The 15878-nt window shown below is 35.9% G+C and overlaps 1 protein-coding gene across 1 annotated transcript in view; it reads left to right on the forward strand.

The window, feature by feature from the left end:
- Nucleotides 1–15878, forward strand: part of LOC120626037 — a 111333-nt gene that overhangs the window by 33663 nt on the left and 61792 nt on the right. The window contains exons 3-5 of the mRNA XM_039893317.1: nt 471–632; nt 4663–4776; nt 9095–9272. Of these exons, the coding sequence (XP_039749251.1) occupies nt 471–632; nt 4663–4776; nt 9095–9272 (454 nt within the window). The remainder of the gene's footprint in view (nt 1–470; nt 633–4662; nt 4777–9094; nt 9273–15878) is intronic.

A 15878-nucleotide genomic window follows, 5' to 3' on the forward strand; every position in this document is an offset into this window, starting at 1 on the left:
TCTAAGTTATGTGCGTTTTTAAGTAATTGAATATTAAATTTTGTAATAAACAGTCATTAGTAACCAACTTACAGAAAGGAGAGGTTATAAGTAAATAAATAATTCATATACTAAGACAACGCACACATCGCCATCTAGCCCCAAAGTAAGCGTAGCTTGTGTTATGGGTACCGCTAGAGCGTGTAAAGTTATATTACGTAGATGTATTAACGTGTAAATGTACTCGTATTACACGTTGTAGAGTAAATAAGTAAGCTCCCGTACATCCTATACATTCATCCTTCAATTCTGATTCTCTCTTCTGTCCTGCGACATATTAATTAAGGTTTAACCTTCTAGTTAAATAGAAAAAGGCGACTTAAGGTGTACTGGTATTTTGTAACCGGCATAATAAACTAATAAAAAATAAAACTAATACTATAAATAATTTATTTTCATGAAAAGATGATGATGAATTCAATTTGTTTCAGATCCAAGGCAAACCAATAATTCAACAAAGAATACTACCGAGTCCAGCAATCTCACTTGACCTGCCGCGATATGATAGAAATACAGCAGCCCCGGGCGATGAGAACAGCAACATCATCTTCAGTCCCTGGAAAGCGTTCGGGCCTTTTGTTGATACGGTTCAAGTAAGTGACACTACTGTACTATCTCACTGTGAACTCTGGCTATCTAATATGATACCCGTCGTTGGTCTAATGGTTAGCACGTTCAACTGCGGGCCACGAGGTCCCGGGTTTGAATCCCGGGTGGGGTAAATTAATATGTTAATAATTATGGTATGGTTGGAGGCTTCGGCTGTGGCTAGTTACCACCTTACAAAGACGTGCCGCTAAACTATTAATCGTTCCGGTGCGATTTCGCGTAGAAACCGAAAAGGGTTAAGGGTTTAAATATAACTGGCAACATGTTAGCCCGCTACCATCTTATATTGTTTCATCACTTACCTTTAAGTGATATTGTAGTCATCGGCTAACTTGTAGTGGAATTTAAAAAAATATATATGTATGAGGTTATGTGTATTTTCTATTTAAAAAAATCGGTACCAGCCCGGAGTTAGGAACTTGGCGGTATCAGCACCCGTGTCTCCGAAAGCACGTTAATTTCACTTAATTGTGGTAATATTCGTTAAAGCCCACCAACCCGTATTGAAACAGCGTGGTGGGAATATGCTCTGAAATCGTGTCTCCAATGAGAGACGAGGCCTGTGCCTCGTAAAGGTCTCTTAATCTATACACAAAAATATTATTGAAGCTTTCCAGTAATATTCTTAGGTAGGTTTTAACCAGGTATTTTCTAATGGCGTGCACTTTGCACAAAGCACTGCCTAAGCAAAAAAAAAATCCTACCGTATGCTAACTCTGGTTGAAACCCCTGTGCACGCCACTGATATTAATCTATGATTTTGCGGTTACACTTACTGTTTTTTTTGTATTTAAAATTGTGTTTTATCTTATATAGTTATTTGAATGATGATTCATGGTAAGGTTATCTCTCTTTCTGTCTCTGACATATAACTGAACAAAACCTAACTGACCTTGTGATCCATGGTCAAACATGCTAAAGGTTTGAGGTTATCCTCCGAGTGCAAATCTGGGATACGTTAGCTAATATTTTAATATCAACTATTCGCAAAAATTTTTCTTTATATTTTTATTATTATTAATTGCAAGTAGCCTTAATACTATTATGGTGTAATTAATTTTTTTTTCGAATTTTACCGTACACCACCGTGCAGACGACAAAAGGTAACCTCTAAGGAAATTAATTACACAGCATTAGCACCTACCTACTCACTACATCAATCAAGATATTCCATATAAATAAAAATTCCCTCAATATTAATAGGTCGGTTAAAGTTTAGAATTGGTAGTAGGTAGGCAGGTACATTAATTAACGTTAGCTTAACTTCCATGATGTTTGATTAATGTTTAATGGATTAGGAACTAGTTAAGAACATTCAATATAAGATTTGCATTAGTAAAAGAAAAAGGAAAAGTACATCAGGAATAAAGGGTAAATGGAAAACTAAATCGTATTCAAAGCTAAGATACTCTGTGACTTTGCTTTAAAATTATTAGCCATAATTAATCATGGCCTCGTTTCTATTTTGCGCATGAAAATATAAACAATAGCCCGAAAGTAATCTTAAGGCAGTACGGCTTAACTAAGGGCCACCGTACAACGCTGGACGGGAAGGCAAAGGAATAACTCTCTACCTGACACCTTTTTGCCGAGGGGAAAAAATCTCTTAATCATTACCGTTACCTGGGGCTCGTCAGGTGACAAGCGTGAAAGTATAAAACATAGTGGTTTACTAACCCTTTGCAGTCTCCTCCCTTCATACCATTTTTATCTCCGCCTTACTTTGATATTTATTTGTATAAATGTGTAAATCTAAACATCTAAAAATCACCAAAACATCCGTACAGGATAAGAGAAGAAGGAAGTATTAATTTTCGTATAAGGGAAGATAGGGCTGACATTCTTATGGTTAAGAAAAGTCCCGAATAAATAAAGTATTAAAAAAAAAACCTTCACATATATAAAACCGGGATGTTTAATCGCATAAAAAATATAAAACTTTATTATCTTCGACTTCGTTTCTTCAGATTTCAGTTTTATTGTAATACAGTGGGTCTTTCATTTTCCAGGATTCCATGTATCCCACAATCTTTTCCAGTATGAAATTTATTTATTTCAAAATTGATTTTTATTTTTTTTACGCAAATTTTTTTATAGTTATTTTAATAGATGACGAACCAAGCTGTAGAAATTGAACCACCTGACGATAAGTTGAAAACCATCGCATATTAAGAAGGCGACACTTCGCAGAGCATGCAAGGAGCACTTCCAAAGAAGTTAATCCTCATGGCTGCTAATTGCACGGGCAAGCACACCCTTCAACGCGTGCTACTTAGCGACATAAACAAGAGTCGCCTTAGCGTTTGAGTCGAGAAAATAATAGACAAATTTGAGAGAGGATTCGTACATGATTTTTGGTGGTTTTCATGGAAAGGTTTTCTCTCTCTCTCTCTCTGTGTCTCAAAGGTTAACCATGCTCACTGACATATAACTGAAACCAAACCTAATAGGACCTGGTGATCCGTGGTCACTCATTCTAAACAGTAGACTAACGAGACATACATAATAAATTATCGTTTAAGGTTAAACTACAAATCCGGGATACGTTAGTATCGCATATTAAGAAGGCGACACTTCGCAGGGCATGCAAGGAACACCTCCAACTAAGTTAATCCTTATGGCTGGTAATTGCGCGGGGAAGCACACCCTTCAAACCGGAACGAAGCGTAATGCGACAAAAACAAGAAACGTCTTAGTGTTCGAGTCGAGAAAATAACAGACAAATTTGAGTGAGGATTCGTACATATTTTGTGATAATGATGGCGTCCGATGGTGTGCGCTGGCCCTAATTCATGTCTCGGCGGTATTCGGCGATTCGAGATTTTCTCGCAACAATTATTATACTCTAATTGGTTCCCGACAGTGATTAATGTTGCCGCTCTAACAAACGATGTTTTCGCTCTCAATCATTTCGGTTTCATGAACATATTCATTATCGCCGGTAATGTTCTCATTGTTGTCTCGATGAGTAGCCAATAAAATTATTATTATGATAATATCATTCAGATGAAAAAGTTCTGGAATCTTGAAACTTTCTTCCATGATATATATAAATGTTATCTTGGTTTGTGTACGCTTCAAAAACTCAAAAAGTTCTTGGATTTACACAAAGACAACTTTTTACCGCGGAAAAATCCTAGGTTTCCGCGGCATTTGTCAAAAATGAAGATTGAAGAGAAACTGCATTCCAAACTCAATAAGTTGATTTAAGAGCTACTAGGGTAAATTCTTCAATGTATGATACTCGTACTATGAAAAGGAGCAATAATAATAAAAAAATACCTTGACCAACAAACGACCGGCCCATCTCAAGACAGGTTGCTGAGTAACAGCAATATAAGAAATGAGAAAAAAAAAAGTTGTCAAAAACTAAGTATGTATTTCAAGAGGAAACCAAATTTTCGCGACATTAAATTAGCATTAGCTTTGCTTTGCGGTAACACCTGCGGTAAATAATTCTTTACGCGTAATTGCAATGTATAAACTACTATGTATACTAATAAATAAATAAATAAATAAATAAAATGAATTCAATTAGTTACTTGTTAAGCTGTGTTTTATTTTTGATATGACATATCTATTAGCACGCCTTGGCATTAATATAAACGAGTAAGCCGTCACGGCGGACGGTATGACGCTATCTTATGATGTCATACTTCTGCCCGACAAACAAACTATTAGTATTTATTTAGTATTAAATATGCTGTTTTTTTACTTTTATGAAGAGTTTTAGTAAAGTTGGTGAAAAAGCAACCCCAATTCTTCCGAAATATTAAGACGTCTCGTGTCACCATACGCATATTCGTAAATACAGCTTTATCTAGAATAGTCTAACATAAAATTAACAAGGGCGGGTTTGGTTCTTAAAAAAATGAGAAACCAAAACAACAGATTTGTCTTCAAGTTAGAAGAAAACAAGTCCGACCCCTCATAACATAAGGCTAGAAGAGTATGACATTGAGTCACATATTATAGTTCAGTTAAGTAACAGATTGGTGTTTTTATTTTTATCAGGATGAGGAGATACTGCCGAGTCAAGATACAGTGATGTTTCCAACGCAGAAAGGCCTAGACAACATTGATGAAGACATTACTGATCCCATTCCCACCGTATCGTCTTCAAAAAAGGTAAGTTTGACTCTATTACCTAGTGTTGTAGAGCTACTTGTGACAAAGCTCGTCTGGGAAAGTGCCACCATGCCAGTGGCGTGCATAGCGTACACAGGGTATGTAAATGATATTAAAAAATGAAGATAATCTCCAGTACGAGTTATAAATACTTAGGAGAGGCTTTTTATAACTTTTAAAATGATTATCCATAAGTTTTTTATAACTTGTACTGGAGGTTTTCTTCATTTTATATCACCTGCATACCCTGTGCAGACCCTCTATGCACGCCACTGCGCCATGCTTATTGCTGCGAGCAAGCAGCATTGGTGCGTTCTGGTTTGAAAAGTGCGTTTGCAGACGTTATTTCAGGCACATGACGCTTAACACCTACGCCTCTAGTTGATGGACACAGATGGACACAATTTATAGGACTGTACCTCACCTCGCATGCCCTCGTAGTGTTTGCTCTGTTTATACGGAAGCCAATTTACTTGGTCCGTCAATTATTACTATTTAAAAAAAAAAACCTGATTGAACTTAAAGTTTAGGTATGTGAAGAAAGTAAAGTGGCTTGCTATATTAAAGCAATACAAAAATTGTCTACAACATTTTGCTATAATGACAGAAGGGCCTGTAGAGTTAGCAAAAGCGGTTAAAAGTGCATTTATGATACTTATATAAAACTTTTAGAACATTATCATCATCATATCAACTCATTACAAGCCCACTACAGGGCACAGCTCTTCTCCCACAATGAGGGATTTAGGCCGTAATCCACCACGCTGAACCAGTGCGGATTGGTGGACTCCACAAAACATTGAGAACTGTATGGAGAACTCTCAGGCATGCAGGTTTCCTCACAATGTGGTTCCCTTCACCGTTGAAGCTAGTGATATTTTATTTGCTTAAAACGTACACTAGAGGTGCGTGCTGGGATTCGAACTCGATCTCCCGCTTCACCCCTTCAACAACGATATATCAATATCTATATAATGCAAAAGTATTTTACTGTATCATATAAACCCACGTGCGACCGTACCCAGCTACGCACGGGTGCAATGTACAATTCCATTCAATTCAAATCATTTCTTTTAGTTGTATAAAACATTGTAGGTATACATGTTTAGTCATAATCTATGACATGCAAATCTTTATTTAAACTAATTCACACGTACATAAGTGGGTATGTAATATGAATTTTTTTTCCGAGAGTTTCAATGACGCACCCAACACACGCTCGGCCCCTTGCTTTTCTAATCTCTAAAATTCTCTAAGATCCTTTCATGCGCGCAGCGAGCCGCCGGCGGATCGGGTACAAATAATACTACCAATACGCTCGACCGCAAGGAGCCCTAGGCGGCTCGGGCCGTCCGGACTATTATAAACCACATTTTGTTAATGATGGAGTTGACTTTTGCTAGAACAACTTATGACCATAGACAAATTGAATAATTTTTCTATTTATATCAACAATAAAATGACAAGTGCCAGAAGAAAAATATAAAATAATGCTTGTTTGAATCTGTGTCAGCGCGCCATTTATTTACAACCGTGACGGCGTGTGGAGCTGAGGGTTTTCTGGATTTTATAATAAATAAGTACAGTGTTTTGTGTAATGACTAGGTTATTTTATGTTCATAAAGCAACAAGAAAGCTATTTTATCAATTGGATTTGATAATTTCGTTGTATTTTTATCGCTATAAAGGTCAAATACCGGCACCACGTTTTAGCCATTTTCATGCGATTTCGGTGCAAGTTGACGCATTCTTTACGATTTTTATATATTTCATTGTAGACTTGTACTTCTATAAATAGCACTATGATAAAGATAAATTATTAAGAAAGCGAATGCCGTTTACAGAATCGTGAAAGGTGGGATGGATATTTTTTTATACGCATTTCCCCAAAAAGTGTCGTAAATGTTAAATGCACAACGTATGTCATCTATTTAATTTGATAAATAATACTGTTTTGTTTACAATAGTTTTGTAAATAACCCATATTTTTTATTGTAAAATGTATAAGATTAAACCGGTTTCTGTGGGGTTATCCTTTCGAGATAAGCATATAACACCGTAAATATTACCTTTCAAAGGTGGACAATACTGTAGTATTTTTTTCAGTGCAGCCAGTGTTTGCAATGTAAGCGCAAAAATTTTTATTTATTTACCTCCTAGAATAAATAGAAAACTCTAAAATTATCAGTCTTTCTCTCCTATATCATGCATGTATTATATATACATATGTATATACTTTTCTCTTAAATCATTCTGTCTATATAAATCAGATCAAAATCCGTTGCTTAGTTTTAATTATCTGAGAATAGATAGAAAGACAGATATACCCGCTGGGTAGCGACTTTGTTTTATACTATATAGTGATAGACTGTATCTATAAACGGAACTCAGACTTGGAAATTGAGGCAAAACTCAAAACATAAATTTTTATTATAACAAGGAATACAACATTATTAAAACAAAGATTATGAACCATTACGGGCACATTTAATTAATGAACGGCTTTTGACAAAACATCCCAAATCAAAACTAACCGACGCCTTTGTAAACTTGTGCAAATTGGATATTCAAGTTATTGAAACCACAGAGTTAATCAAACCCGCTCGAACTACTTTAAGACAACAACCAAACAAAACTCAACATTCATGCCGATAATGTCCTTGTATAAATTTAATTATAATTTATGAACATATCAGTAATTAATTGGTTTATATTATATTCAGTAACTCGTTGGGCTAGTGGTTAGCAAGTTTGAATAAGGAATATGAGTCTGAGTTTCGATTCTCGGGTCAGGACAAACATAATTAGCGATTAGGTTATATGAATAACAGAAGCATTAATATGGACTTACTGTAGCTTCACAATTTATTTATAATAATGTAGTATTTGTAAGACAACATATTAGTCTTTATAAATAAAATCTTTGCTTTTGAACGATTTTGACTCCCGAAAACCTCAAAGAAAAAATGAAATCAGACGGTTAACGAGATCACAAGATTTTTTTCATCCAATTTTTTCCCTAACAAAAATCGCTCACGCGGCTAAAGAAGTTTTTACTTCATCAATATCAACACGCAGAACTTTTGAAACTAGATCGGATCTGGTTTTTGTCAATATATTATTATTGTAATAAAAATGGTGAATTCTACCAACCCGCATTGAAAAGTTGTAAAGAGTCTAATGTCAAAATTAGTATCACTGTGATAGGAAAGGCCTGTGTTCAGTAACTCAAAATTGCCATATCCCTATTTAGTGCTTTCATGTAGGTATACATATACAGCACACAATGCTGTAAGTATGATGAGTCTAACGTCTAAATTCCTTCCACTGTGATAGGAAAGGCCTGTGTTACTGAACTGAAAATTGACATACCCCTAACAGGTTAACCCGTTAAGAGAGAACTTTTCTTAAATTTATTTATTTATTGCTTTCATGCATATATATACAACACACGATGCTAAAGTATGAAGAGTCTAATGTCTAAACTCCTTTCACTGTGATAGGAAAGGCCTGTGATTGACATACCCCTAACAGATTAGCCCGTGAGATAACTCCGTCAGGGCATTGAACTGTTGTCGACATTATTTTAAAATTATTCTAAAACAGGTTTTTTAACTAAAGATATTTTGTGTAGGTACGTCAGGAAAAAAATAAGAAACCTATTCGAACGGCCGATTTGCGCAGTTTGCAGCGACCCTGCTTTCTGAGCCCAAGGCCGTGGGTTCGATTCCCACCACTGGAAAATTTTTGTGTGATGAGCATGAATGTTTCCCAGTGTCTGGGTGTTTATAAGTATATTCTAAGTATTTTATGTATAAAAAAAATATTCATAAGTCATCTTAGTACCCATAACACAAGCTAAGCTTACTTTGGGGCTAGATGGCGATGTGTGTATTATCGTAGTATATTTATTATTATTTATTCCATTTGTATTTTGTAAAAGGGCGCATAAAAAAATTTAATTTTCCAATTTTTAATTTATTTAACTAAATAAACGACAATTAAATGTCAGTGTTAATAACCTATTACAGGATTAATAAAGAAAAAAAACAAAATACTTTTTTACTAATATTTTATGCTTCCTTTATTGTCGAAAAAAATCCTTCAAGTAAACCTCCTTTTTAATTTGGATATGTTTTTGTTTTATAATATCTAAATGCAATAACGGTACAGGAAAAAACCGTTTGGAAACCTGCATGCCTACAAATCCGCACTGGGCCAGCGTAGTAGACTACGGCCTGAACCCATCTCAATCTGAGATGAGACCCGTGCCCTGTAGTCGGCCGTATGGAATGTAAAATGCAATCATTTTTCGTAGGTAGCCTCAATAAGCCAGCTGTCCTTCATGGTGAGGCCAGACAGCTTCGAGCGTGGACAGCTGAGGCTAACCTGCATCTCCACTGTCCACTCCGTGTACAACGAGCAGGCGGAGCTCGTGATAAATGAGGAGCGTCCTCAAATCGCCTCGGTACTTGGTACGAGGGACCGATCCTCAGGTACGTAAAGTAGTCCTAAGAAGTTTTAGTTGTTTATTGTTTATTGTTATTAGGTACACAAAACAGGTAATAACTAAAGGTAGATCTAAATATAAGTAATAACAAGTTTTGTTCTAAGCTACAACCCAAAGTATGTGTACACTTGGAATTAAATGAAACAAAAGTAAAGAAACAATTAAGTTTCAAACAAAAATAATATATATATGTATAATTTCACTAAAGTTACGTGGAATAGTGCTTAATAATTTTTAAAAATATTTATCCTTTTGTTTAGGTATTTTAATCACATGAACACTTTAAACTCTATAAGCCTAGCCACGGCTTCTGGTGGTAGGGGTATTCGGCGGCGGGATCTGCGAGCGAAACGGTGGCCATTTTGTTGTACTAGTCAGTACATTTCTGAAGAACTTTATTTTATTTTTTCTCACAACCTTTTTATTACATATTTAAACGTATTCTGTTGGCATCTATATAATAGTTGTCTTTTAAATCAGCTATAAAATCGTATAAAATATTTTGTCCGTCCTTACGCTACCGTGTCGTGGCATTGAATTAGGGTGTGTGTATGTTTGTTCCCGTCATGCCGCACGCCGTCCGTCACTGCAGCGATTCGCACGGCAAAAAACACAAGCTGCAACTCGTAGCGTGATTCAAAATAATAGTGCATTTGTTCTTACCGCTCGCCGGCCCCGCAAAGCTGCCGCTATAAGTGGTGGAATCGTGGTAAGTTTTTATAATTACCACGACATAGTATATCGACTCATCAGAGATTAAACTTCGAAACATAAATAAATTATCTATTTGAAAATTTTATTGAAAATGGAATCACTTAATCAGAATATTTTTATAAAATTTTGTAATACATTACAGTTGATTAAATACATTTCGATTTGAGCCCATTCATCATTGTAACGAGATCGAGTCTATCAAAAGCAATATACCATTCGATTGAAGTTATAAATTATCGTCCGAATATAAAATTGTTAAACGTAGTTCGAAAAGTGTAAAATTATATTCGAAAATGTAATTTAACACAGCAATTTTGTTGCCGTGTTTAAAACGAAATTCGACATTAATCAACAATAAATCACGAATGAATCAGTTAAAAGCTTTATAAATCGTTTAGGTTCAGTGAACAAGCTGTTTAATATATTACCATTAGTTATTTAGAATGCATAGATTCTGACTATTATTAAATGTTACTTTGCATTATATTTGCAGGGGTTGTATTTGTGACTATGTGTTAGCAAACAAAAATAAATTATATAACATTGTGCTACATAAACTTGTGTCACTTGAGCGTACTACTTTAATCCAAATGATTAATGCTGTAAACAGTGATAGCCTAGTGGTAAGAGCTTCGGTCTCGCTTTCGGGGTGACCGATCCCCGATATGCATTGCCGAGTAATGTGCGTTTCAAATTTAAGGAATTTCAAATATCACTCGTTTTAACAGTGAAAAAAGAAATTGTAAGGAAACCGGCATGCCCGAGAATTCTTAAAGAAGTATGGAGTCTACCGATCCGCACTTGGCCAGCGTGGTGGACCTAAACCCTTTCTACGAAGGTTGACTGTAAGAGATTGCTTTCAGCAATAAGGCGGCCTTTGCATGTCTACATTGTTAACTGTATATTTCTTAATGTTTCTCTTCCTGTATGTTATACCTGCTATAAAGTTTTTCTTCTTCTTTCTTCTTCTAAACCCTTCTAACTCTGAGACGAGAACCGTTTCCTGTAGTGGGCCGGTAATGGGTAAATAATGATGATGATAAGGCTAGTAATCCAGGGGAAAATAACAGCTTGTCCTGTGGGTAACTATTGGGAATATTTTGATGTTAATATTTTGGTAGCAGCTGGTCTTATTATTAAGCGACATTGGTATATGGTTTTTGATTAAAAACCTAAAAGGTGGTAGCTAAAATGCACATATTGTTTTTAACCAATTGTTATATATATAATAATACTAGCTGTTGCCCGCGACTTCGTCTGCGTTTGATTTTGTTTTTAAAGTATTCAGTATCATTAAGCCTTAAATGAGTATAGTAGTATATATATATGTATAACATGTGACTGTCAATTAATTAAAGACAAATAATTTGCAATAAAATAAAATTGTGACTATAATTAAAGATCTAAGCTATCCTATCTCTTAAGTTGGAGCAGACTGCACACGGTGTGCCAATTTAATTTAAAATCGGTTAAGTAGTTTAGGAGTCCATCGCGGACAAACATCGTGACAGGAGATTTATATATATTAAGATATGTATAACCAATTGTTTTATAAAGGTACATAGATAAATTCCGTGAAAAATAAACTTGATTTTTTTAATAGAATTAGTTGAAAGGACGGAGATTAACGCGGATGAAGAAAACAATAACTAGTTATAAAATAAACATATCAAATCGCAACTTAATAATGTCCATGTCTTCAAATTCGAGAGGTTTTGGTTTATTAAATAAGAATCGATCTCGCTAGGGTCACTCGCGACTTCGTCTGCGTACAAGTTAACCCTAAAATACAGACATATGTTGTCGCAAACTTTTTTTTAGAACTTTTGAAGGGAACAACTTTGTCAATATATGATTTTATTGAAACTAATAACACAGCGCACGCAGCGGAAGCTCTCAAAAGAAAATAAAACCATTTTTAAAACGCTCTTCAATTGCTTCTATTAATTTTAGAGTGATGTTATATAGCCTGTAGCCTTCCTTGGTAAATAGGCTATCTAACTCTTCTTTTTCAAATCGGTCTAGTAGTTCCTGAGATCGTCGCGTTCAAGTAAACAAACAAATTCTTCAGCTTTATATATTAGTATAAGATTAGGAAAACGTGAGTGCGTGCCAAATTTATTTTGTAGCAAAACAAGTGAGGAAATAATCCCTAATACAAATTCCATTCCAATCGATCTGACAATTCCCTGGGAGTCGGAGCGGCTCCGTAAAATCGACTCTCAGTTCGTGAGGAATTTTTATATTTCCATGTAAACACTGCCTTTGAATAGGTAGAAAGCAAACCAATCCCGCTCTACAATTCAAATATTTACTGCTACTGACTTGCACTGCAATTTTCTTCGAGAACTTTCGGGGTGAAATGCGACTGCTTCCTGGCAACTGAATAAATTCATAAAAAACCGCTTCCCGAAGCAGAGTAAGGTAAATATCATTAAAAGTTAAAATGAGGAAGTTCATTAAACGGTTTTTAAAGTTTATGTAGCATAAAAATGTAGGACTGACTAACGCCCGTTTTCACTTACGACAAACAGGGCAATGTTTAAATAAGTATCGCGTTATCTAAGGGGATTCCTAGGCATACATCAACCGTTCACCAATAGTTATCACCTAAGAGTTGGTGAAACGTTTTCTTTTCTATAGCCATAGTCTCAACTATTAGGCATTCGAGTTAGTGATGCCTAGGTTTAGGTTTTGAAAACGGGCATAAGATGTTTTAAAGAGAAAAGATGCGTTTAACGCACGTAATATAAAAACAAGGTTTCACCGCCTTTCACTATACTATGTCTTGGCTAGTCGTTTTTATTTAATTTCTTTATTTCTTTTAGCGTTAGTTAGCTACAATCTTAAGCACTGTAAATGTTAGAATTGTCTGGTGGAATAATATACTAAATAAATATTTACGACAATACACACATCGCCATCTAGCCCCAAAGTAAGTGTAGATTGTGTTATGGGTACTAAGATAGCTGATGAATATTTTTGTCGTAGTATATTTATTATTTATTTATTATTATTTATTAATCTTTGTGATATCGCTGATTAGTATACCTTGACTGCGGACCGCTTCCACGCCGTCTTTTTACTTGTTTTTTAAACAAAAACGCATTGATAATAACAAAACTAGAAGAAAAAAGCGAAGATATTCTACATCGTCGCTGGACTCCCAAAATGATAACTATATATCACTAGATGACTCAACACATTCAGTTCCTGACCTATCTATAAGACCAGGTAGTTTGCAAATTGAGGAGCTTAAGCACAACTTAGGCATATTACAGGGGGAATCACAAATCTCACATCAAGAAATAGAATTGATGCTTTCAGAAAATAGTAAGTTAAAAAAGCTATATTCAAGAGTTAGAGATGGTTCTAAACAGATAAAACAAACTGAAATAAACTAAACCTTCTCAATAAAATGAAAGCGGAGATGATATTAAATAACGTCACCTTGCGTTATTCTAACGGCTCCATGCACAGCGAAGTTTTGAATGCATCGCGAACTTCGCACGCGGCTGACGAAGTTTGGACTAATTAAACTGTTCATAACACTCTGCAATAGTTCACATGCCCCGCGTAATAAGTTCAGGATTTGGTTGTCCAAATGCCAATATATTTTAATGCACTCCTAATTTAAGAGCAAAGACCAAAATTGTATACCACTTTTACAGGCGACACGCGCTTAATGAAGTAAAAGAATATATTCGGAAATATGTTTAAAATGAGACAACACATTACGTCTTATACTATATATTAAATAGTAAATAAGTACAGAAATAAATAATAAGACTTGTTAAATGAGGGTAACCTGCGTCGTCTATTTAAAAATTCAATATTTGACTTAATTCATGACAGCCTTTTGCGTCCAAGGCCGTGGGTTCGATTCCCACATCTGAAAAAATGTTTGTGTGATGAACATGAAAGTTTGTCAGTGTCTGAGTATTTATCTGTATATTATAAGTATTTATGTGTATATTATAAGTATTTATGTGTATTATATAAATATAAAAATATTCATCAGATATCTTAGTACCAATAACACAAGCTACGCTTACTTTGGGGCTAGATGGCGATGTGTGTATTGTTGTAGTATATTTATTTTATTTATTTATTTTGCGCGTGAAGTTATCTATGTGCTTAATGGGAAAAAGAGTTAACAATAAAGTTAATCTCTTTGGTTAGCGAACTTACACTTTCATCATAACCTAGAAACGGAAATAATATTTAACACCTTGCGTTATTCGAAAGACTATACACAGCGAAGTTGTGAATGCATCGCGAACTTTGCACGCGGGTGTCGAAGTTGGGACTAATTAAATTGTTCATAACACTCTGCAATAGTTCACACGCTCCGCGACCTGGTTAAGGTTGGAGTGTTTAAATGACGCTTTGTTTTAATACACTTATGATGTAGTATGTAACACGCGACAAATTATTTATCTCTTTTGTATTTAACGATTACAACGTTTTCAAATCGTCCAAATTCCTCTAAATGCCTGAAGACCAAAGTCTTCAAAAAGTGCGTGTTGCCAGTGATGACTTACGGATCCGAAACGTGGTCGCTTACTATGAGCCTCATAAGAAGGCTCAGAACCACTCAGAGGGCGATGAAGAGAGCAATGTTGGGAGTATCTCTACGTGATTAGAAATGAGGAGATCCGTAGAAGAACTAGAGTTACCGACATAGCTCAGCGAGTTGCGAAGCTGAAGTGGAAATAGACGGGGCACATAGCTCGGAGAACCGATAGACGTTGGGTTTCCAAGGTACTGGAATGGCGACCCCGCACAGGTAAACGCAGCGTTGGTCGACCCCCAACGAGGTGGACAAACGACATCAAACGATTCGCTGGGAGCCACTGGAAACAAGTGGCCCAGAACTGTGGATTTTGGAACTCTCTACAAAAGATCTATGTCCAGCAGTGGACTTCGGTTGAAGTGATGATGATTACAACGCTTAATTCGTTTATAAAGAAATTCTATAAAGCAACACCTGCTTCTAACCAAAATTCCAAAAAAAACATAGCAGTGGGAAGTTATCTACTTGTCAGGTAATTCTGTACTCTACTCTGATCACCAGAATACGTTATGATGTAAATAAGTATCAGGCTCAACGCTCGATCTTAATATCTGAATTACAGAAGGAAAAGAACGACTTGCATATCGATGCCATTACGGTTTTTCTTTACGTGACGATTACTTCACGACAAAGTTAGCTCCTACAGTTCAGCTTCATTGCAAAAACTTTAAAAGTTATTCTCTCCGCTGCACCATCGTTGGTAGTCAATAACATTGAAACATATTCTAGATTAGGTTGTATACATAGGTATCTTGCATAAGCTGTCGGAAGCAGCCGACAAGGCGACAGAGCACACACGTGAGCAAACCACGCAAATGCCGTATTTGCACACTGCAATGCTGAGCAAACATCGTCGATACATTGTCTATACATGAACTAAACATTACCTTTGCTTACTCGGCCGGAATATTCAGAGTCGGCAAACAGCCTCGGTGTTATAGCTGCGAAGCCAACAGTGGCAAATATTTGAGTGATTGCCTGCATGTGTGACGGTGTGACGGTGGCTTTTATACTCGCCGGTTTGTTGGGGAGTGTACAACGACATTCATAGCTGCATGGCATATTTATGGTTGTGTTTTGCTAACTGATACATTGAATACAGAGTTGGTCATGGAAATATGTACAGTCGCCTAAAAAACTTATTACTATTTCTGCATCGGTGGTACAAGAACAGCAGTTTCGACGACCTGGCACAACGGCGAGCGCCATGGTTTTAAAACAGAGGATCCAGGTTTCATTTCCAGCAGGGGCAATTTAGGAAACTATAACACACTACCTACAAATACATGCCGTTATACAATT

The sequence above is a fragment of the Pararge aegeria genome, chromosome 8 (genome assembly GCF_905163445.1).
Source record: "Pararge aegeria chromosome 8, ilParAegt1.1, whole genome shotgun sequence".
NCBI lineage: Eukaryota > Metazoa > Arthropoda > Insecta > Lepidoptera > Nymphalidae > Pararge > Pararge aegeria.